The sequence below is a fragment of the Xenopus laevis genome, chromosome 4L (genome assembly GCF_017654675.1).
Source record: "Xenopus laevis strain J_2021 chromosome 4L, Xenopus_laevis_v10.1, whole genome shotgun sequence".
NCBI lineage: Eukaryota > Metazoa > Chordata > Amphibia > Anura > Pipidae > Xenopus > Xenopus laevis.
The window spans coordinates 1,357,367-1,383,562 of NC_054377.1; the positions used below are offsets into that span (position 1 = coordinate 1,357,367).

Below are 26,196 nucleotides of genomic sequence, written 5' to 3' on the forward strand. Positions count from 1 at the left end.
GAGCTGACTGCTGCTACTAGATTCATGCAGTGAGAACTGACAGTGCTATGCACAGCAACTCCCGGACAGTTATTTTGCCCCCTCCGAGGTAAATGACAAATGGGCAGTGGGGGGACAAGGGCTCAGACTAGGGGTCGGTGGCAGAAGAGATTTGTGTCTAGGGCCCAGGGTTGGCGTTGCCATGTGGGATTCTGGGAAAAACCTGATTGTTCCCTGCTGGGAATTGTGGGTGCCCTTGTGGTACTACAGCCTCTGCTGGAGATAACAGAAAGTGTGGTACCCCAATATATATATATATATATATATATATATATATATATATATATATATATATATATATATATATATATATATAGACCGGGGCCACTTACCTGCCTTCGTGGCACAAACCCAACGGAGGGAGAGAGTCTTTCATTCCCGCGACTCCATTTCTCCCGTTTAGCTTTGCCGTATAATTTAGTAAATGGGCCGGGGATAAGGAGCAATTTGGCCCGGATTATTCACACCTTTTATTAATTTAACACAGATGAATAAATGGGAAATGTTGTGAGCGGCTGATTGGGGAGAGATTTGCCAAGTGACAGTTAGATTACAGGGTGCTTACGGGGAAGGAGCGGCGGTTGCGCAAGGTAACCAGTAATTTCATTCTTCTCTCAAATTATCATTTATTTCCTAATGGAGATCTACTATTAACTGAGAGGCGCAGATTAGCCAATTGCAGCCCCCGCCGAACAGTAATAAAGTCCTTTATCGTTTCCTGGGCTGTATCCGTTGCACTACAACTCCCAGCATCCTCCCAACAGCAAAGGGCACACAAGGGGTTACCTGAACCCCCCCATCAGCCACTTTCTCCCCCTTACACCAATTTCTATATATGAATGGCGGCGACGCTGTGGGTGGGGTGCACCTAATGTTCTGTTTGGAGCTGCTCCCCGACTCGGCCATTTATTATCCAGCTCCGAATCTGACAAGAGATAAAGACGAATGGACCCACCCGTGTCTTTATAGCCTTCCTTATACTGCCCATAACTCTGCTGGGCGGCGGCTCCCTGCACATGCTACTACTAAATGTAATGGATGTTTGTGTCAGTCTGTCTGTCCGTCCATCAGGCTCCTGGTACAGACACTCCCTGCAGCGTTATTTACAGACCCTGCTGCAGAGACACTGTCGGTTCTCCCTGCTGCTCATAAATAATCTGGAGGGTGGAATCTGTGCTATTTGTAACATTATAAACAAGTCATTTCTCCCCCATCAATCAGGAACTCTGTACCAGGCAACAGGGCTACCCCATCAGCCGCAACCAATCAGATCTTTCCTTTTCTCTGTGCGCCATGTTCTGGGCACCCAATAATCTATACCTACATCAATAGGAATATACAGAATGTGTCGGGTGTTATTGATAAGTGGGTATCATTATGCAGAGGGTCGGCTGAGGATTCTGGGAATTATTAGGGTTTATTAGTGGGTGACCTTGCGTCGGTGGGTCGGCTCTGCGGGGGGTGCAAGTGCGCAGGGTCTGGGCACCTCAGGGCGACACATATGTTAAGTTTTATGTTTTTCTTCTGACATTAATCCCCCCCCACCAGCTGCTGTGCCAGATGTCTTCTTCCCTTTATACTGGGGGGCACCAGGAGACGCTTCTCTCTCCCACTATTCACCCCAAAACAAATTTACAGCAGCTCTCAGCGCTTGATAGATATATGCCCCCCTGCTCCACGGCTGTTCCATTGTTTCCCAGCAGAGAAATTCCATATTGTGGGATATTTCTAGTGAATTTGGGACGTATCCGAGAGCTATTGTTCAGCTAATGAGTTTGGATGTGAGTGTTACGGTTCCGCTACAGCACAATGTGCTCTGACAAGTGCTGCACATTCCTCGCATGCTCTCGGCCCATAAGGGGAATGTCAAACATCTGTACCCGAGACTGAACAATGACTCCTCTCAGCAACACGTCACCCCCAAGCGCTCCCGATCCCCCCCAAATATCTGGGGACAATTGGTACAAATAAGTGTCACGTCACCCACAGTTGTGCCCAGTGTTCTGAGAAGAGAAAGGGTCAATGTCATCACATATTCACCCTCTTATATCAAGGGGCAGATTTATTAAGGGTCAACTTGAAAATTTGAATTTTCAATTTTTTTATGGTCAAAACTGTCAAATTTGACTAGGGAATTATACAAACTCAATTCACGTTTTTTAACCAAATTCGATTTTCAAGATTAATCATACTCTGGCCCTTTAAGAATTTGAATTCGACTAGGGAATTATACAAACTCGATTCAAGTTTTTTAAACAAATTCGATTTTCAAGATTAATCAAACCCGGGCTTTTAAGAATTCGAATTCGACTATTCACCACCGAAAACCTGCCGAATTACTGTTTAAGTCAATGGGAGAGGTCCAGGGATCAGTTTGGAAATGTTTGCAGTAGGGATGCACCGAATCCTTCAAGATTCTGCCAAATACCGAACCGAATCTAAATTTGCATATGCAAATTAGGGGAGGGGAAAGGAAAAGGTGGCGAAATGTTTTCTACTTCCTTGTTTGTGACAAAAAATCACGTGATTTCCCTTCCCACACCTTACATATGCAAATTAGGATTTGGATTTAGTTCGGCCACACACATGGATTCGGCCAAATCCAAATCCTGCTGAAAAAGGCCGAATCCTAGATACGGTGCATCCCCTAGTTTGCAGCCTTCCTGAACTCAAATCGAATTTCAATGAATTCGAATCAAATTCAATTCGAGTTTTCGGTCGTTTAAGTTTGTTCGAGTTTTAATAATTCGATTTTATTAATACATTTGGGCAAGTCAAATTTCGAATTCATTCGAATTTAAGGGAGTTTAAAAAAAACTCACGTGAATTTGAGATTTGACCCTTGTTAAATGTGCCTCCCAGTGTTGCTCTCGCTTTCATGGTTGTTTTACCTCTGCTTCAGCTGCACCTTCTTATCTGCTTCTGTAACCGAGGCCAAAGGACGGGGGCCAAGCCTTCGGCAATATGGTTCCTTCATATCTTGTGCAACCGTGTGCTTTTCTGCCGGAAAGTAAGACCAGACTGCTGTGCTTTTGCCAGAAAGAGAAGTAGAGGCATGAATACTGGGAAATACTCCTCTCCATGCAGAACGGACATTTTACTTTTTTAACAAATTAAAAACTTTTTTACAAGCAACCCAAGGCCCCGTCCTACCAACACACATTGAGGCTCTGTGTAGATTGCACCCTGAGCAGAATGGAACCCCAGAGTCCCTGCTGGGAATTGGGGGTGCCCTTGTGGTGCTGCAGCCTCTGCTGGAGGGAACAGAAAGTTTGACTATTGTGTAAGTAAAAGTGGCACCCAATATATATATATATATAGACCAGGGCCACTTACTTGTCTTCATGGCACAAACCCAACCGAGGGAGAGAGTCTTTTCTTCCCGTGACTCCAAATGGTGGGAACCCTACTCTAATGGACAATGCTGGGCACCCTAGGGCGCTCATTGACTATAGGTGGTGGGAGGTAAACGACAGAAGAGGTTTGTGCCTAATGCCCTCCCCCCCATCGTTGCACCATAGACATTTGCCTCATCTGCCTACTCTTAGTTCCGGCCTTCAAATTGTTTCCAGGGGTTTTCAGGAGTATCCAAGAGCAAAGGGGCATTAGTCCCAAGTGCTGCCCTTCAGTCTGGGTCCCATGAGCTAAAGCTGCCAACCCCCCCCAAGTTTGGTAGGAACTGCCCAAATCCCATAGCGCTAGGACCCAGAAGCCTTAAGTAACCCCTGGAGCAGAGGCTGGGGCATTATGGAGGCCCATTGTATATCCTTCCACTTAAAGTTTTAATTGGTCCTCTGTAGGGATGCACCAAAAGCAGGATTTGGTTCGGGATTTGGCCAGCCGAACCGAATCCGAATCAAAATTTGTATATGCAAATTAGGGTCTGGGAGGGAAATCACATGACTTTTTGTCTCAAAAAAAATGTTTTCCCCTTCCCACCCCTAATTTGCATATGCAAATTAGGATTTTATTCGGTATTCAGCCGATTCTTTCAGGGGTTCGGCCAAATCCAAAATAGTGAATTTGGTGCATAGCTAGTCCTATGTTCAAGCAAGTGTGTTCCAAACTATGGGCGGCCTCAACCAACAATAGGGGGCTCAAAATGAAGCATCTCAAGTGGGCGCCTGAACCAAAAATGGTGCTTTTCCTTGTCTCTTCATGAGTCAAGCTGTCGATATTCCCCCCCCTCCCCCGGTGTATATTGTTGTCTCCCGTAGCTCCGACCCAACGGTCCGGAAAGAAGGGTAAAACCTGGCCAGATCTCAGTAATGGAGATGTTCCATTTGCTAAATCCGTCCCTCCTATTTATAGAGCCGGTTTGGTGTTGGTCCGAGCCTCCAGGCGCAACCTCCAGGTGACTAATAGAGGCTGCTCAGTAAGTGGAATAATTAATAGTATTAGGTGTCAATTAAAAGGAGCGTTTCCCGGGCACAGGTGCTCGGCGCCGCGCTGACACATTTCAAGTGCCGAATCCACTCCATCCATGCATACGAACAAGCGCATTTGCATATTAAAAAGCTGAAAATTATTTAACTGAAGCAAAAGTCTTTTAGAGATGATGGAGGTTATTAAAACTGTTGACAAGAATGAAGGTAATTGCGTGAAAATGAGCGCTGACATTCTGCCGCGTACGGGGAGGCGCGGGTTTTGTTCATTGTAAATGGCAGCCTGGGTGTCTAACCTATTACATTGAGACTGCTCCTATGCAATTAGCCCTCTTTTGTCCTGCCTTCAATAAGGCTGTGATTATGGAGGATTGAGGAACACTTGGCATATTGAATGTCTGTTGTTTTTATAACTTCATCACAAAATGACAAAACACGGCGGTTTTTTTTGTGCCGGATTTTTTTTTTTCCACCATGGGCTTATTGATTCGGTGATTATAATATTCATCAGAAAGACAATGTTGCTGGAGCTGTCATTCACTCGCACAGGTTTTTTTGTTTTTTTAACGATAATACGACAGTTTTTTTTCTATCCCCTCCCTTGTGTGACGATCAAGGTGTTGGGTAGAAGGTTCTTCCCACTTGTTGGTGCTCCCAGGGGGCGTGAGTGAGGCTCTATTGGCTTGACCCGAGACGTCTGATTGGATGCCAAGACCTGTATTTCCTTCTATGATCTAAATAATATGGAACATTCATCTGAAACACCTTCTCACCCCCTGGGGCACATTCCAAGGCATGGAGGTTTGATGGTCTCTAAGGAGCAAACAAGATTATAGAAGATCTAGAATGACTCTTCATGTCTGATATATACTGATATATACTGATATACACTGATATACACTGATATACACTGATATACACTGATATATACTCTGCAAAGGCCTGGTGCCAACCTTGCACTGGGCTCATCTGAGAACACTGAAGGCCACATCTCACAACATTTAGATGTTGACTGTTCTATAATTGTGGTTAATATTCAAGAAGGATGTGGATTGGCCCTGTATTTATCTGCTGTGTGTTCTGGGGTATTATATATGGAATTGGTCCTGTATTTATCCTGCTGTGTGTTCTGGGGTATTATACATGGAATTGGCCCTGTATTTATCTGCTGTGGGTTCTGGGGTATTATACATGGAATTGGTCCTGTATTTATCTGCTGTGTGTTCTGGGGTATTATATATGGAATTGGCCCTGTATTTATCTGCTGTGTGTTCTGGGGTATTATACATGGAATTGTCCCTGTATTTATCTGCTGTGTGTTCTGGGGTATTATATATGGAATTGGTCCTGTATTTATCCTGCTGTGTGTTCTGGGGTATTATACATGGAATTGGCCCTGTATTTATCTGCTGTGGGTTCTGGGGTATTATACATGGAATTGGTCCTGTATTTATCTGCTGTGTGTTCTGGGGTATTATATATGGAATTGGCCCTGTATTTATCTGCTGTGTGTTCTGGGGTATTATATATGGAATTGGCCCTGTATTTATCTGCTGTGTGTTCTGGGGTATTATACATGGAATTGGCACTGTATTTATCTGCTGTGTGTTCTGGGTATTATACATGGAATTGGCACTGTATTTATCTGCTGTGTGTTCTGGGTATTATACATGGAATTGACCCTGTATTTATCTGCTGTGTGTTCTGGGGTATTATACATGGAATTGGCACTGTATTTATCTGCTGTGGGTTCTGGGTATTATACATGGAATTGGCACTGTATTTATCTGCTGTGTGTTCTGGGTATTATACATGGAATTGACCCTGTATTTATCTGCTGTGTGTTCTGGGGTATTATACATGGAATTGTCCCTGTATTTATCTGCTGTGTGTTCTGGGGTATTATATATGGAATTGGTCCTGTATTTATCCTGCTGTGTGTTCTGGGGTATTATACATGGAATTGGCCCTGTATTTATCTGCTGTGTGTTCTGGGGTATTATATATGGAATTGGCCCTGTATTTATCTGCTGTGTGTTCTGGGGTATTATACATGGAATTGGCACTGTATTTATCTGCTGTGTGTTCTGGGTATTATACATGGAATTGGCACTGTATTTATCTGCTGTGTGTTCTGGGTATTATACATGGAATTGACCCTGTATTTATCTGCTGTGAGTTCTGGGGTATTATACATGGAATTGGTCCTGTATTTATCTGCTGTGTGTTCTGGGGTATTATACATGGAATTGGCACTGTATTTATCTGCTGTGGGTTCTGGGGTATTATACATGGAATTGGTCCTGTATTTATCTGCTGTGGGTTCTGGGGTATTATACATGGAATTGGCACTGTATTTATCCTGCTGTGGGTTCTGGGGTATTATACATGGAATTGGCACTGTATTTATCCTGCTGTGGGTTCTGGGGTATTATACATGGAATTGGCACTGTATTTATCTGCTGTGTGTTCTGGGGTATTATACATGGAATTGGCACTGTATTTATCTGCTGTGTGTTCTGGGGTATTATACATGGAATTGGCCCTGTATTTATCTGCTGTGTGTTCTGGGTATTATACATGGAATTGGCACTGTATTTATCTGCTGTGAGTTCTGGGGTATTATACATGGAATTGGCCCTGTATTTATCCTGCTGTGTGTTCTGGGGTATTATACATGGAATTGGCACTGTATTTATCTGCTGTGTGTTCTGGGGTATTATACATGGAATTGGCCCTGTATTTATCCTGCTGTGGATTCTGGGGTATTATACATGGAATTGGCACTGTATTTATCTGCTGTGTGTTCTGGGGTATTATACATGGAATTGGCCCTGTATTTATCTGCTGTGTGTTCTGGGGTTTTATACATGGAATTGGCACTGTATTTATCTGCTGTGTGTTCTGGGGTATTATACATGGAATTGGCCCTGTATTTATCTGCTGTGGGTTCTGGGTATTATACATGGAATTGGCCTGTATTTATCTGCTGTGTGTTCTGGGGTTTTATACATGGAATTGGCACTGTATTTATCTGCTGTGTGTTCTGGGGTATTATACATGGAATTGGCACTGTATTTATCTGCTGTGTGTTCTGGGGTATTATACATGGAATTGGCCCTGTATTTATCTGCTGTGTGTTCTGGGGTATTATACATGGAATTGGCACTGTATTTATCCTGCTGTGGATTCTGGGGTATTATACATGGAATTGGCACTGTATTTATCTGCTGTGTGTTCTGGGGTATTATACATGGAATTGGCCCTGTATTTATCTGCTGTGGGTTCTGGGGTATTATACATGGAATTGGTCCTGTATTTATCTGCTGTGTGTTCTGGGGTATTATACATGGAATTGGCACTGTATTTATCTGCTGTGTGTTCTGGGGTATTATACATGGAATTGGCACTGTATTTATCTGCTGTGTGTTCTGGGTATTATACATGGAATTGACACTGTATTTATCTGCTGTGGGTTCTGGGTATTATACATGGAATTGGCCTGTATTTATCTGCTGTGTGTTCTGGGGTATTATACATGGAATTGTTTCTGGTATTCTGGCACCAAGTCTGATCCTGTGAGATGAGAAATGAAAAAAAATTGTGACTCCACATTGTCCCCCTATTTGCAGCGGTTTTTGTTCAAGCCCCTCCCTTCCACGCCATCAAATGCCTAGTTACTATGGTCAGTAAGCATAGCAACAGGAAAATCCATATTCTGCAGAAGGAGAAGTTATTCGGTTCATGCTGAGATGCAAATAAAGCCTGAGGAGATACAGAAAACGCACAATGAACCCAAAATACCAGATAAATATTTGCTCGAATATCTGGGCGCTGTGTCCGAGCCGGTTTTGCTGTCAGTTTGTGTTTCAAGCATTTCCCAAGAGCCGTTTGGGTTCTATTATCAAATCCCCCCCCACGATATTAAATGTTACTTCTCTTGCTTTATCAGCTGTACCGGGATATGGACGCACAGCTTTAATATACTGCGCTTTGTCATTAATTCAACAGCCTGTCCGAGCCACGAGAAGGCAAATATTTGCACTTGGAAATAAAGGTTCCAGTCCCATATCCTGCCGGCCCATTCACTTACCAGAACATCACCCTGGTGTGACTGCAACTCTTCTCTGGGTACCACAATATTTTGTTGTGGCAGGATCACAAACCCAAGTGCATTATAAGGGATAATGTACCCCCTACTGTAAATGATAAGGATATTAGAAGTCACTGAGGGGTTGTTCTGTGACCATATAAAGGCACAAGGCTGCAGGCTGAGTTATACAGGGAACTCTGAGTATCACTCATGTATTATAAGGGATAATGTACCCCCTACTGTAAATGATAAGGATATTAGAAGTCACTGAGGGGTTGTTCTGTGACCATATAAAGGCACAAGGCTGCAGGCTGAGTTATACAGGGAACTCTGAGTATCACTCATGTATTATAAGGGATAATGTACCCCCTACTGTAAATGATAAGGATATTAGAAGTCACTGAGGGGTTGTTCTGTGACCATATAAAGGCACAAGGCTGCAGGCTGAGTTATACAGGGAACTCTGAGTATCACTCATGTATTATAAGGGATAATGTACCCCCTACTGTAAATGATAAGGATATTAGAAGTCACTGAGGGGTTGTTCTGTGACCATATAAAGGCACAAGGCTGCAGGCTGAGTTATACAGGGAACTCTGAGTATCACTCATGTATTATAAGGGATAATGTACCCCCTACTGTAAATGATAAGGATATTAGAAGTCACTGAGGGGTTGTTCTGTGACCATATAAAGGCACAAGGCTGCAGGCTGAGTTATACAGGGAACTCTGAGTATCACTCATGTATTATAAGGGATAATGTACCCCCTACTGTAAATGATAAGGATATTAGAAGTCACTGAGGGGTTGTTCTGTGACCATATAAAGGCACAAGGCTGCAGGCTGAGTTATACAGGGAACTCTGAGTATCACTCATGTATTATAAGGGATAATGTACCAGTGCTTCTATACAGGTTATGGACCTCAAAGCTTGAACTCACCTCTGAAACTCTTGGTACTGATCCATTATGTGAGTTGAAGGGAGTATATAATATGTATCTAATCTGGTTCAGTTACCGCAGCGCAAGTGGAATAAACTTTAATTCTTTCTTTGTGTCCCTCCTGTTCCAACACACCAAGTCCATTCAATATTTTATTAAAGATGCAAATTAACAGATAAATTGGGCCAAAAGTAGCAACTTGCCTAATAACATGTCTCCTTTTGCTGAATCTCCTCTTGTCCCGCGGGGGCTTCTGTACGACATAAATCACCTTTGTAGCAGCAGAAAATTAAGGCTTTTTAAAACAAATCTTGGGTTAAATTCTGAACATTTGAGCTCCACTAAAAGCTCCATCAATGGCCTTTTATGCCCTAGAAGTAGCATGTGTTTGGCTTTAGCTCCCTCCCTGCAAGTGCCCTGATTTATTGCTCCAAATATATTTAAAGGTAATTCACACTCCCCACGTGTCCCCCCCCCAATCTCGACAGAGGCGGCTGCACCCAGTGACACCATTTTAACCCTTAAACGCCATAAAACTCAACAATTTTACCAAGTTCCCATCTTTTATTTAAATATATGTGTGAGATACAGATCATTATCACAAGGTTTGGGGGTGCAGGAGTATAGAGGGACAGTGGGGTTCCTGACTGATGTACAATATCAATATATGTGTGAGATACAGATCATTATCCCAAGGTTTGGGGGTACAGGAGTATAGAGGGGACAGTGGGGTTCCTGACTGATGTACAATATCAATATATGTGTGAGATACAGATCATTATCCCAAGGTTTGGGGGTGCAGGAGTATAGAGGGACAGTGGGGTTCCTGACTGATGTACAATATCAATATATGTGTGAGATACAGATCATTATCCCAAGGTTTGGGGGTGCAGGAGTATTGAGGGGACAGTGGGGTTCCTGACTGATGTACAATATCAATATATGTGTGAGATACAGATCATTATCCCAAGGTTTGGGGGTGCAGGAGTATAGAGGGGACAGTGGGGTTCCTGACTGATGTACAATATTAATATATGTGTGAGATACAGATCATTATCCCAAGGTTTGGGGGGTGCAGGAGTATAGAGGGACAGTGGGGTTCCTGACTGATGTACAATATCAATATATGTGTGAGATACAGATCATTATCCCAAGGTTTGGGGGTGCAGGAGTATAGAGGGACAGTGGGGTTCCTGACTGATGTACAATATCAATATATGTGTGAGATACAGATCATTATCCCAAGGTTTGGGGGTGCAGGAGTATAGAGGGACAGTGGGGTTCCTGACTGATGTACAATATCAATATATGTGTGAGATACAGATCATTATCCCCAAGGTTTGGGGGTGCAGGAGTATAGAGGGACAGTGGGGTTCCTGACTGATGTACAATATCAATATATGTGTGAGATACAGATCATTATCCCAAGGTTTGGGGGTGCAGGAGTATAGAGGGACAGTGGGGTTCCTGACTGATGTACAATATCAATATATGTGTGAGATACAGATCATTATCCCAAGGTTTGGGGGTGCAGGAGTATAGAGGGACAGTGGGGTTCCTGACTGATGTACAATATCAATATATGTGTGAGATACAGATCATTATCCCAAGGTTTGGGGGTGCAGGAGTATAGAGGGGACAGTGGGGTTCCTGACTGATGTACAATATCAATATATGTGTGAGATACAGATCATTATCCCAAGGTTTGGGGGTGCAGGAGTATAGAGGGGACAGTGGGGTTCCTGACTGATGTACAATATTAATATATGTGTGAGATACAGATCATTATCCCAAGGTTTGGGGGTGCAGGAGTATAGAGGGACAGTGGGGTTCCTGACTGATGTACAATATCAATATATGTGTGAGATACAGATCATTATCCCAAGGTTTGGGGGTGCAGGAGTATAGAGGGACAGTGGGGTTCCTGACTGATGTACAATATCAATATATGTGTGAGATACAGATCATTATCCCAAGGTTTGGGGGTGCAGGAGTATAGAGGGACAGTGGGGTTCCTGACTGATGTACAATATCAATATATGTGTGAGATACAGATCATTATCCCCAAGGTTTGGGGGTGCAGGAGTATAGAGGGACAGTGGGGTTCCTGACTGATGTACAATATCAATATATGTGTGAGATACAGATCATTATCCCAAGGTTTGGGGGTGCAGGAATATAGAGGGGACAGATGTTTTGGCTTGTACCCCGGCACAGGGTGAGGCCCAGTAGAACAGATTTAATTAGAAGAAGAAAACCTCATGGTCGAGCCTGGGAAGAATCAGCTTTTGAATTAAGTGTTTGAAAGAATTTGGGGGGATCTCAGACCTCACACCCGCAATTTCTTTCTTAAATAAATAACCCTGGTTCCGCCCACTCTCTGTTTGTGTATTGGGAGCAGAAGCCGTCGGCACGAGGCTGGAACTGATTGTCGGATAAAACATTGACTTTAATGTGTAACCGAGGGGGATGCACTTTAACACCCGGCGACAACAGGTCCCATTATTGTTGTGTTTAAACTAAAGGTCACAATTAGCAGAAAGTTACAATCTACAAACAATAAACACAATATACAAATTATACACTGGAGCAATAAACCAAGCCGCGTTTAACCCTCGCGGCCTGTCTGTTCCCTGGTAGGGAGTGATGCCGCTGGGAGGGAAAGAGTTAACTGTGAACTTGAGCCAAAAATTTACAGCAATGTTTTGTGGTTGGTTGTGGTTTGTGTAATAAATGAACAAAGGTGTCGTCTCTGGAACTGAGTAACCGAACAGAGATCAGGGGAAATGTTCATTAAAGAACAAAGGGCACGTTTTATTGTTAAATAGTCATTAAATAGGTTTACTGTGAGCGATGTGCAGCCTGTGACCCTCGAAGTCTTGTACTACAACTCCCAGCACTCCCAGCACACCTACCTATAGGGATTGGTAACACTAGATAGGTACCTAATATATAGAGACAAGAGGAAAGTGTTGGAAGGGTTACTGTCTGCTCTCATTTCCCTACAGAAATAGGGATTGGTAACACTAGATAGGTACCTAATATATAGAGACAGAGACAAGAGGAAAGTGTTGGAAGGGTTACTGTCTGCTCTCTCTCATTTCCCTACAGAAATAGGGATTGGTAACACTAGATAGGTACCTAATATATAGAGACAAGAGGAAAGTGTTGGAAGGGTTACTGTCTGCTCTCTCTCATTTCCCTACAGAAATAGGATTGGTAACACTAGATAGGTACCTAATATATAGAGACAAGAGGAAAGTGTTGGAAGGGTTACTGTCTGCTCTCTCTCATTTCCCTACAGAAATAGGGATTGGTAACACTAGATAGGTACCTAATATATAGAGACAAGAGGAAAGTGTTGGAAGGGTTACTGTCTGCTCTCTCTCATTTCCCTACAGAAATAGGGATTGGTAACACTAGATAGGTACCTAATATATAGAGACAAGAGGAAAGTGTTGGAAGGGTTACTGTCTGCTCTCTCTCATTTCCCTACAGAAATAGGGATTGGTAACACTAGATAGGTACCTAATATATAGAGACAGGAGGAAAGTGTTGGAAGGGTTACTGTCTGCTCTGAGGATGGGCAGGCGTTTGTGTAAAAAATACTATTTTATGTAATAAATTCAGAAAGGGTTGAATAAGAGAGAAGATGAACTGGACCAATGCCACAGGGGGGTGCAGTGAATTAGAGCAGCAAGTGATGGAACTGGCACAAGATTCTTTAAATTCCAGGTTTTCACTGTCCCACGGAGCATCTGTGTATCCCGTGCCCTGCTCTATGGGAAAAGCCGAAGGTCCCTCCTTATTGTCTATAAATAGGGTGGGATGCAGAATTGTGTTGCCCTTCAACAAAACTGTTCCACGACAATTACTTTATAAAAATTATATATAAGAAAAGCTGCAGTTATTTCACTAATATATGTATATGCCAGTCATGTGACCTCTGGCCAAATACCCCCCCCCCCCAGTCCCTTCCCAGAGACTATTATCCACTGTTACTATAGGCACCATCTCTCCCTACTATACCTACTATCCCACAGTCACACTCCCTTCCCAGAGACTATTATCCACTGTTACTATAGGCACCATCTCTCCCTACTATACCTGCTATCCCACAGTCACACTCCCTTCCCAGAGACTATTATCCACTGTTACTATAGACACATCTCTCCCTACTATACCTGCTATCCCACAGTCACACTCCCTTCCCCAGAGGACTATTATCCACTGTTACTATAGACACCATCTCTCCCTACTATACCTGCTATCCCACAGTCACACTCCCTTCCCAGAGACTATTATCCACTGTTACTATAGGTACATCTCTCCCTACTATACCTGCTATCCCACAGTCACACTCCCTTCCCAGAGACTATTATCCACTGTTACTATAGACACCATCTCTCCCTACTATACCTGCTATCCCACAGTCACACTCCCTTCCCAGAGACTATTATCCACTGTTACTATAGACACCATCTCTCCCTACTATACCTGCTATCCCACAGTCACACTCCCTTCCCAGAGACTATTATCCACTGTTACTATAGACACCATCTCTCCCTACTATACCTGCTATCCCACAGTCACACTCCCTTCCCAGAGACTATTATCCACTGTTACTATAGGCACCATCTCTCCCTACTATACCTGCTATCCCACAGTCACACTCCCTTCCCAGAGACTATTATCCACTGTTACTATAGGACACCATCTCTCCCTACTATACCTGCTATCCCACAGTCACACTCCCTTCCCAGAGACTATTATCCACTGTTACTATAGACACCATCTCTCCCTACTATACCTGCTATCCCACAGTCACACTCCCTTCCCAGAGACTATTATCCCACTGTTACTATAGGCACCATCTCTCCCTACTATACCTGCTATCCCACAGTCACACTCCCTTCCCAGAGACTATTATCCACTGTTACTATAGACACCATCTCTCCCTACTATACTGCTATCCCACAGTCACACTCCCTTCCCAGAGACTATTATCCCACTGTTACTATAGGCACCATCTCTCCCTACTATACCTGCTATCCCACAGTCACACTCCCTCCCAGAGACTATTATCCACTGTTACTATAGGCACCATCTCTCCCTACTATACCTGCTATCCCACAGTCACACTCCCTTCCCAGAGACTATTATCCCACTGTTACTATAGACACCATCTCTCCCTACTATACCTGCTATCCCACAGTCACACTCCCTTCCCAGAGACTATTATCCACTGTTACTATAGGCACCATCTCTCCCTACTATACCTGCTATCCCACAGTCACACTCCCTTCCCAGAGACTATTATCCACTGTTACTATAGGCACCATCTCTCCCTACTATACCTGCTATCCCACAGTCACACTCCCTTCCCAGAGACTATTATCCACTGTTACTATAGACACCATCTCTCCCTACTATACCTGCTATCCCACAGTCACACTCCCTTCCCAGAGACTATTATACACTGTTACTATAGACACCATCTCTCCCTACTATACCTGCTATCCCACAGTCACACTCCCTTCCCAGAGACTATTATCCACTGTTACTATAGACACCATCTCTCCCTACTATACCTGCTATCCCACAGTCACACTCCCTTCCCAGAGACTATTATCCACTGTTACTATAGACACCATCTCTCCCTACTATACCTGTTATCCCACAGTCACACTCCCTTCCCAGAGACTATTATCCACTGTTACTATAGACACCATCTCTCCCTACTATACCTGCTATCCCACAGTCACACTCCCTTCCCAGAGACTATTATCCACTGTTACTATAGGCACCATCTCTCCCTACTATACCTGCTATCCCACAGTCACACTCCCTTCCCAGAGACTATTATCCACTGTTACTATAGACACCCTCTCTCCCTACTTATACCTGCTATCCCACAGTCACACTCCCTTCCCAGAGACTATTATCCACTGTTACTATAGGCACCATCTCTCCCTACTATACCTGCTATCCCACAGTCACACTCCCTTCCCAGAGATTATTATCCACTGTTACTATAGACACATCTCTCCCTACTATACCTGCTATCCCACAGTCACACTCCCTTCCCAGAGACTATTATCCACTGTTACTATAGACACCATCTCTCCCTACTATACCTGCTATCCCACAGTCACACTCCCTTCCCAGAGGACTATTATACACTGTTACTATAGACACCATCTCTCCCTACTATACCTGCTATCCCACAGTCACACTCCCTTCCCAGAGACTATTATCCACTGTTACTATAGACACCATCTCTCCCTACTATACCTGCTATCCCACAGTCACACTCCCTTCCCAGAGACTATTATCCACTGTTACTATAGACACCATCTCTCCCTACTATACCTGTTATCCCACAGTCACACTCCCTTCCCAGAGACTATTATCCACTGTTACTATAGACACCATCTCTCCCTACTATACCTGCTATCCCACAGTCACACTCCCTTCCCAGAGACTATTATCCACTGTTACTATAGGCACCATCTCTCCCTACTATACCTGCTATCCCACAGTCACACTCCCTTCCCAGAGACTATTATCCACTGTTACTATAGACACCCTCTCTCCCTACTATACCTGCTATCCCACAGTCACACTCCCTTCCCAGAGACTATTATCCACTGTTACTATAGCACCATCTCTCCCTACTATACCTGCTATCCCACAGTCACACTCCCTTCCCAGAGATTATTATCCACTGTTACTATAGACACATCTCTCCCTACTATACCTGCTATCCCACAGTCACACTCCCTTCCCAGAGACTATTATCCACTGTTACTATAGACACATCTCTCCCTACTATACCTGCTATCCCACAGTCACACTCCCTTCCCAGAGACTATTATCCACTGTTACTATAGGCACCATCTCTCCCTACTATACCTACTATCCCACAGTCACACTCCCTTCCCAGAGACTATTATCCACTGTTACTATAGGCACCCATCTCTCCCTACTATACCTGCTATCCCACAGTCACACTCCCTTCCCAGAGACTATTATCCACTGTTACTATAGGCACCATCTCTCCCTACTATACCTGCTATCCCACAGTCACACTCCCTTCCCAGAGACTATTATCCACTGTTACTATAGACACCATCTCTCCCTACTATACCTGCTATCCCACAGTCACACTCCCTTCCCAGAGACTATTATCCACTGTTACTATAGACACCATCTCTCCCTACTATACCTGCTATCCCACAGTCACACTCCCTTCCCAGAGACTATTATCCACTGTTACTATAGGCACCATCTCTCCCTACTATACCTGCTATCCCACAGCCACACTCCCTTCCCAGAGACTATTATCCACTGTTACTATAGACACCATCTCTCCCTACTATACCTGCTATCCCACAGTCACACTCCCTTCCCAGAGACTATTATCCACTTTTACTATAGGCACCATCTCTCCCTACTATACCTTGCTATCCCACAGTCACACTCCCTTCCCAGAGGACTATTATCCACTGTTACTGTAGGCACCATCTCTCCCTACTATACCTGCTATCCCACAGTCACACTCCCTTCCCAGAGACTATTATCCACTGTTACTATAGACACATCTCTCCCTACTATACCTGCTATCCCACAGTCACACTCCCTTCCCAGAGACTATTATCCACTGTTACTATAGACACATCTCTCCTACTATACCTGCTATCCCACAGTCCACACTCCCTTCCCAGAGACTATTATCCACTGTTACTATAGGCACCATCTCTCCCTACTATACCTGCTATCCCACAGTCACACTCCCTTCCCAGAGACTATTATCCACTGTTACTATAGGCACCATCTCTCCCTACTATACCTGCTATCCCACAGTCACACTCCCTTCCCAGAGACTATTATCCCACTGTTACTATAGGCACCATCTCTCCCTACTATACCTGCTATCCCACAGTCACACTCCCTTCCCAGAGACTATTATCCACTGTTACTATAGACACATCTCTCCCTACTATACCTGCTATCCCACAGTCACACTCCCTTCCCAGAGACTATTATCCACTGTTACTATAGACACCATCTCTCCCTACTATACCTGCTATCCCACAGTCACACTCCCTTCCAGAGGACTATTATCCACTGTTACTATAGACCATCTCTCCCTACTATACCTGCTATCCCACAGTCACACTCCCTTCCCAGAGACTATTATCCACTGTTACTATAGGCACCATCTCTCCCTACTATACCTGCTATCCCACAGTCACACTCCCTTCCCAGAGACTATTATCCACTGTTACTATAGGCACCATCTCTCCCCTACTATACCTGCTATCCCACAGTCACACTCCCTTCCCAGAGGACTATTATCCCACTGTTACTATAGGACACCATCTCTCCCTACTATACCTGCTATCCCACAGTCACACTCCCTTCCCAGAGACTATTATCCACTGCTTACTATAGACACATCTCTCCCTACTATACCTGCTATCCCACAGTCACACTCCCTTCCCAGAGACTATTATCCACTGTTACTATAGGCACCATCTCTCCCTACTTATACCTGCTATTCCCACAGTCACACTCCCTTCCCAGAGACTATTATCCACTGTTACTATAGGCACCATCTCTCCCTACTATACCTGCTATCCCACAGTCACACTCCCTTCCCAGAGACTATTACCACTGTTACTATAGCACCATCTCTCCCTACTATACCTGCTATCCCACAGTCACACTCCCTTCCAGAGACTATTATCCCACTGTTACTATAGGCACCATCTCTCCCTACTATACCTGCTATCCCACAGTCACCACTCCCTTCCCAGAGGACTATATCCACTGTTACTATAGACAATCTCTCCCTACTATAGCCTGTATCCCAAACAGTCACACTCCCTTCCCAGAGACTATTTATCCACTGGTTACTATAGACACATCTCTCCCTAGCTATACCTGCTATCCACAGTCACACTCCCTTCCCAGAGACTACTTATCCACTGTAACTATAGACCACCATCTCCTCTACCTCCCACAGTCCACTCCCCTCCAGGCTTTATCCACTTATATGCCACAGTTCCCTTATGATTACCTGCTATCCCACAGTCCACACTCCCTTCCCAGAGACTATTTATCACACTGTTACTATAGGCCACCATCTCTCCCTACTATACCTGCCCTAGTCCCACATGTACACTTCCCTTTCCCAGAGACTATTAATCCCACTGTACTATAAGGCACCATCTCTCCTACTTACCTGCTATCCACATCTCACACTCCTCTTCCCAAGAGACCTATTATCCACTGTTACTTAGATCACATCTCACCTACTAATACCTGCTATCCCACAGTGCAGCACTTCCTCTCCCAGAGACTATTATCCACTGTTACTATAAGACACATCTCTCCCATACTATACCTGCTATCCCACAGTCACACTCCCTTCCAGAGACTATATCCACTGTTATATAGGACACCCATACTCATCCCTACTATACCTGCTATCCCACAGTCACACTCCCTTCCCAGAGACTATTATCCACTGTTACTATAGACACATCTCTCCCCTACTATACCTGCTATCCCACAGTCACACTCCCTTCCCAGAGACTATTATCCACTGTTACTATAGGCACCATCTCTCCCTACTATACCTGCTATCCCACAGTCACACTCCCTTCCAGAGACTATTATCCACTGTTACTATAGACACCATCTCTCCCTACTATACCTGCTATCCCACAGTCACCACTCCCTTCCCAGAGACTATTATCCACTGTTACTATAGACACCATCTCTCCCTACTATACCTGCTATCCCACAGTCACACTCCCTTCCCAGAGACTATTATCCACTGTACTATTAGGCACAATCTCTCCCTACTATACCTGCTATCCCACAGTACACACTCCCTTCCCAGAGACTATTATCCACTGTTACTATAGACCACATGCTCTCCCTACTATACCTGCTATCCCACAGTCACACTCCCTTCCAGAGACTATGATCCACTGTTACGTATAGGCACCCATCTCTCCCCTACATATACCTGCTATCCACCAGTCCACACTCCCTTCCCAGAGACTATTATCCACTGTTACTATAGACACATCTCTCCCTACTATACCTGCTATCCCACAGTCACACTCCCTTCCCAGAGACTATTATCCACTGTTACTATAGACACATCTCTCCCTACTATACCTGCTATCCCACAGTCACACTCCCTTCCCAGAGACTATTATCCACTGTTACTATAGACACCATCTCTCCCTACTATACCTGCTATCCCACAGTCACACTCCCTTCCCAGAGACTATTATCCACTGTTACTATAGGCACCATCTCTCCCTACTATACCTGCTATCCCACAGTCACACTCCCTTCCCAGAGACTATTATCCACTGTTACTATAGACACATCTCCCCTACTATACCTGCTATCCCACAGTCACACTCCCTTCCCAGAGATTATCCACTGTTACTATAGACACCATCTCTCCCTACTATACCTGCTATCCACAGTCACACTCCCTTCCAGAGACTATTATCCACTGTTACTATAGCACATCTCTCCCTACTATACCTGATATCCCACAGTCACACTCCCTTCCCAGAGACTATTATCCCACTGTTACTATAGGCACCATCTCTCCCTACTATACCTGCTATCCCACAGTCACACTCCCTTCCCAGAGGACTATTATCCACTGTTACTATAGACACATCTCTCCCTACTATACCTGCTATCCCACAGTCACACTCCCTTCCCAGAGACTATTATCCACTGTTACTATAGACACCATCTCTCCCTACTATACCTGCTATCCCACAGTCACACTCCCTTCCCAGAGACTATTATCCACTGTTACTATAGGCACATCTCTCCCTACTATACCTGCTATCCCACAGTCACACTCCCTTCCCAGAGACTATTATCCACTGTTACTATAGACACCATCTCTCCCTACTATACCTGCTATCCCACAGTCACACTCCCTTCCCAGAGACTATTATCCACTGTTACTATAGGCACATCTCTCCCTACTATACCTGCTATCCCACAGTCACACTCCCTTCCCAGAGACTATTATCCACTGTTACTATAGGCACCATTTATAAATACATGTTAATATAATTATAATAATCATTATGTGAATATTCTTGTGCTGGAGGAATATATATATTTAATATTAATGGGGAATCACTTCTCAATCTGGTTTTGTATTTATAGTTGAAACAATTCAGTCTGTTTTGTTTGTCGCAGTTAAATTGGTAACTTGTGGCTAATAAATGGTAACGAGCGGTTGCCCCTAAATAAATTCATTCTGTGTTTGTGTTGCCTGTGACACAGATGAGCCCAACGTTACACTTGCGCCCACAGTATTGTCTGTATATAAATATTTCATTAACTTTTCAAATTGTCTAATCAGAATAAATTGCCATTTAATAACTTATGGTGAGTTATTTGAATAGCAAATGTGGGAGAGTATTGAAAGGTAAATATGCAGCAGATTCATTATTAATAACTTTAGGCAAAATATTGAGTGAAAATATTACGTACACTGGGGTTTTAGGGTTCTTTTATATTGGGAGGAGGGTGGTGCCATATTGATTTCCTTATACATGAAGTTTAGGCATCTTGTATGTTTATTTTCTACTTGACATAAATGTACCCCTACTAGAGAGTGGAGCCCCCCAATGGCAGAGTGTAGTGAAATCCTATGTGACTTTGTGTCTCCCCCCAATTTGGGTTTGGATTGAGCTCGCGGTGCCGCCTGTTAACACAAGAACAGTTTAGTCATTAGGCAGCGAGCGCACGGGGCCCGGATCATTATTTTCATTGATACGCTTGTTATAAATAGGTCTGGCACAGCCCGGCAGTTTATTAAGTCTTAAAAAGTCAAAGCTGATTTGAAATAATAAGGTTTGACATTTGGGCCTTTGAAGTTTCCTCGCGACGCACTCGCATTAAGGTTCCGCTTTTATGTGCGACTCAACCACGAGAAAACACAAAGCTCACATGGCAGGAATCCTTCCCTTATTGCTGCCTTTCAAAGGGCGTAATGAGAATATTTAAGCAAATTAAAAATAATTTGTAGCTCTGCGGAGCCTTCACTTTGTGGGGGGACATCGCTCGGGAAATCAGCGGTCATTTTGCCACTAATATCCAGTCTGTAATGATCCCAGTTCAGCAGGGAAGTGACCCGATGTTGGTGCTGTTTATTCTTTTTCTCTACTAAAAATAAATTCAAATTTCCTAAAGTTACAAATATCCCCCCCCCCCTTTTACCCCCTTTTAAAACCAAGAAATACATAAAATTAGATGCCATTCCTGAAGATTCCAGGTTCTTTCAATTTATTGAATGTAGGAAATGATCAGTGTTTCGTTCAGTCATAATTGTAAAAATTTTAAGGGTTGAAGTACATTTTCAACCCTAAACTAATTGTTAGACACACGGTCATATAGTGGTTTTCAAGCTTCACTTGAAGGACCAACTTTTGGCCATGACCCTTTTGAATGTCCAACTTTCGGTAGCTTATAAGATGGGTACAGCTTCAGGGAAATATTTGTGCATCAGTCATTCAGCCATAGTTCTGAGAATATCTACAACAGCAAATTCACCACAAATCTCAGCCTAACTGACCTTACAACTGGATCTTCAGATTGATGGACAATTAATAGCCATTCCTCCCTCTTCTCAACAAAATGGCCTTCATGATGAGCCCTACCTGACACTGTTTAAAGCCCTCTAGGGGTCCCACGCTCACAGTTTGGTAATACTTACTCTTCCAGACAGAGGGTGATGCCTTGGTTGGACCATAGGGTCGGAAATGGGTGCAGATTGGCATATTTTCCTTAGGATCCAATCCCCCATTGACCCTACTTTCACCCAGAACCCTCAAAACACCAGAAGATGTTCCATATAGAGCAGTGTTTGTCAAAGTATTTTAGTTCAAACCACACTTGAAGGTTCTCAGGTAAAGGTTTCTCTATGATGGTCCGCTTAGATGGTACATACAGTACACATACAGGAAGTGATAAGCCAGCCAATGAATGGAGGGGGCTTATTTCCCCTTTAAATTATGAAAGGAATCAGTAAAAAAAATATATAAATCATTTAAAATCAAATTAAATTCTCTTGTTTGCTATATCTCAAATTTGCCTTTTGCGTTCTTCAGAAATATCTTTTTATTATAGTTTTATAGGGCTTTCTGACCCAGCCCATGAATAAGTACTTCATAGTTGAATTGGAACCAACAGACTGGGTGTGGGGTTCGTTTATTGACAAAATCATTAATTTGTGGGGTGTTAAGCAATATCCTCATCCACTTAGTCCACATCTGCAACCCATTGAAACCAGTCTCTTTCTGTTTTCTTTATAAAATGATATATTATTTTATTTTAATAATTCGCATTTTTTTTATTAATATATGATTAAATAACTATCAATATTTCGAAAGAATGATATATCTAAATTTTGAGATTTATAATTATATGTATAAAATGTAATTGCAACCTGACAATTGTTCTCCAAAATGTCTCCTTTTATGTCGACATTTTTCACTCCAAAATAGAATGAAAACAAAATAAAAATTTTAAGAAAAATTAAATCATTTAAATGTAAACAGTGACCTTTATTGTTTTTTTTTATAAAATCCCGATTCCTGTGTCGGCAGAGACTTTGTGCTCAGGAGTTAAACTGCCAGTGTTACATTCATGGCTAAATGAGATGCCTAAAGCCAATATTTTATTTCTATTAAATTGTTTTTGTGGAACAAGAGAGAGAGAGAGACGCCTCCCCCCTATTAGATGACGCTATCCCTTTAAAGGACAAATTATAATGTTGTATTGGTAATTGGTGGTTATGGGAGGAATCTTCTGTTATCGGGCCAAAGCCAATAAAGTAATATATGCTCCTAATTGTTAGAATTAGATTCTTTGTTTTATTGCATGACAACTATTTTGATACCCGCCGTAACAACTTACAGCTTCTTAATTTCCTTCACTTGCTGAAAGATATAATTACTAAATAAATTGCCTTTTCTGCTGAAATATTACCCAAAAACATTTCCAAGCTGTGTTGTCTTTCGAGGGAAACTTGTGCAAATGTGTTGCAATTATAACCTACTTAGTCATTCTGTGGCTGCAAATACGGCCTGCAGTCTCAAAACAGTAATCAGCGGTGCCGGGTAAAGTGCTCGGCTCATTTTCATTTTGTCTCCGCTCTAACTGGGTCCAAAACCAGAAGCAGCCTAGGTTCAGCTTCTGCCTTTGACCTTCTGGATGACATCAAGTTTTCCTGGAGGACCTTCATTTTTTTCATGGCTTTGCGGTTGTCATTTTTGACCTTCAGAAGAACTATGCCGTGTCCTTTTGACCTACAAGATCCCATTCCCACACTTCTGAACTTCAAGGTCCTTGAGGTCTTGATGAGGCCACACCATCTGTATCTATAGGAGTTTCTTCTGAACTTCAGGAAGTTCATGTTGACCTGAAACCTCTTGTTTCTCAAACAAACCCAAGCACGGTCAAAGATCTACCTCATCAACTTAAATAAAAATGGAAAAGTAACTAAAAAATGAGCGTTCCACCCACTTTTCCTGTTTGTTGCACCTCAGTTTTGGTGCCTTTGGACACTCATCTCTGTCAGGCTCCAGATGTGTGTCATTTTTGTTTGCTGTGCCTGTGGCCTCATTATCCCTAAAAGTGACTGTACCTAGAGATGTGATTGAAGCAGAAAAAAAGGCCACTGTACTATTGACTTTTTGTTCTGGAGAAGTGGATTATTAGCAGCGGAATATTGTTCTTGAAAAAGGCCAGGGAATTTAGGGAATTTTTGGAGACTGAAGTAGCCAAAGAAAAGGGAGGTTGGTAATATGACAGAATAATTCATATTTATGTTTTTTTCCACTGTAAAAGTGAATACCTTGGCAATCACGTCATGCTAAGTGCAACGCCGCACATCCATGCCATTCTTAATCCTCGTGTGACACCTCATAGAACAAGTCCGGCTCTCCGTCTGGTAACCAAAACCGCGGATGAACACTGAGCCCTCGTTCAATCTCCTACCTCTCCCACGCGCCCTTTAGTTTTAGAAATGTTTCTTGTTTTCTACAGAACCAACAAACACATTTCCAGCCTTCTTCTGTTCCATCGTCTCCGCTTGGAGACCTGAAATTCCGCGCATCTACCACGACAAATTTGCTGACTGTACATTTGATTTCATCTGTGACCAATGTAAATTTGCCCACTCAATTAGGGGAGCCTTGGCAAATGTAGACATGACATAATACTCACTGATTGCTCTACATTACCTGGGCCTGTTCCAATGAGGGGGCTGCTTTCTCCTTCCAAGATCTCTATCTGGCTGAACCTACAGAGGCGTAACCAAAGCCGGCTAACCAGATTAGTCTTTCTCTGCCAATCTATCATTCCCTCTCTCTGTCTCTATTTCATCTCCCTCTCACCAGAACATTCTAAGGGCCTTGTGGCTCCTTATTCTGGATTAAGACCAATAAGCCAAGTCAGTTATCAGGGGGTTGACCCCTGGCCTAGAGGAGCCACCATACTTTCAATATAAATACCGACATGATGGTTAAATCACTTTAAATGCAAACGTTAATTTGAATGTATCAGCCCTCTAGTCTGGAAGTGGGTTTTTGGAGCAATTTCACGCTGACCTTTGAGTGTTGAGGAGCAGAGGTGAAAGATGGGCACAAGATAACACAAGAAGGCCATTGGCTTGTTTCCATGATTAATTGTGGGGCAGGGATTAGCTATTTACATTACAGTTCTTTATGATCTCAGTAGGAGCAAACTTTGACCTTCTAACATAAACCAGATCCTGAAATCAAGGCATTCCTTTAGCGAGACCTTCTTAAACAAAAGAGATGCCCCAGTGGCTTGATCTGAGGACTGTCTCTTTCTACCTACAGAAACAGGAGCGCAAATTCACTTGCCAACTGATTATTCTCGAACCAAATCTTTATTTCTTTGGTCAGATCTCAGCAACAATTCGAATAAAACATCAATGAACGTGTGTGTTGGCTTTGCTCTTCTTCCTCGGCTGTTAAGTACAAAGACAGAACCACCGAGCTTCACACTTTATTCAGACAAGTAGATTCAGTCCAATCCATTAATGACAGTCAACTACCGGGCCCGCGGCTTCCTAAGCCACTGAAATTCCTGGCTCTCAGAGGAGTAAACTTGGATTCTATGGGGGTAATGAGGGCACCAACTCTACACTCAATGCTTCTTATTGAGTCGGAGCTACATTTTTAGCTGAATAAATTATGTTTTTTTGAAAAAATTAATTAAGTTGGATTCCATATGGGTTTTTAAAAAGGTCTTGGTGTCAGTGACCCCTTGAAAATGGCGAGTATCTCTCCAGTACTCCTTTTATCACCCTCAAAATCCAGTTTGGAATCGGTTATTTGCAGAATAATGAACAATATTAACCCAACTCCATTGAGGATTGTTGTTTGTCCCCAAGCACTCACCCCTATTTTTACTTTGCCCCCGACAGATTCTACTTGCGTGGAGAAAATTCTCTCCAAGGACTGGAAAGACAAAATGGATCGTCTGAACACCAGTGAGCTTCTCGGGGAGATTAAAGGTACGGCTCTGCGTTATTCATTCATTGGCTTCTCCGCTCAAGGGCTCCTTTATAAATGCAGTGCAAATTTGGGACCCAATGTTTATTTTTTTTATATCTGCGGTGCAATTGTTTTTACTGGTGTTA

At 43.2% G+C, this 26,196-nt stretch overlaps 1 protein-coding gene across 7 annotated transcripts in view; it reads left to right on the plus strand.

The window, feature by feature from the left end:
- LOC108713441 (transcription factor Sox-6) overlaps positions 1-26,196 on the plus strand; it is a 261,335-nt gene that overhangs the window by 128,470 nt on the left and 106,669 nt on the right. For 6 of the 7 annotated variants that reach the window (XM_041589672.1, XM_041589669.1, XM_041589668.1 and 3 more), the window contains one exon: positions 25,981-26,070. The exons of the other annotated variant lie outside the window; for it this stretch is intronic. In XM_041589672.1, coding sequence (XP_041445606.1) covers positions 25,981-26,070 — 90 coding nt within the window. The remainder of the gene's footprint in view (positions 1-25,980; positions 26,071-26,196) is intronic. 7 annotated transcript variants of the gene reach the window in all.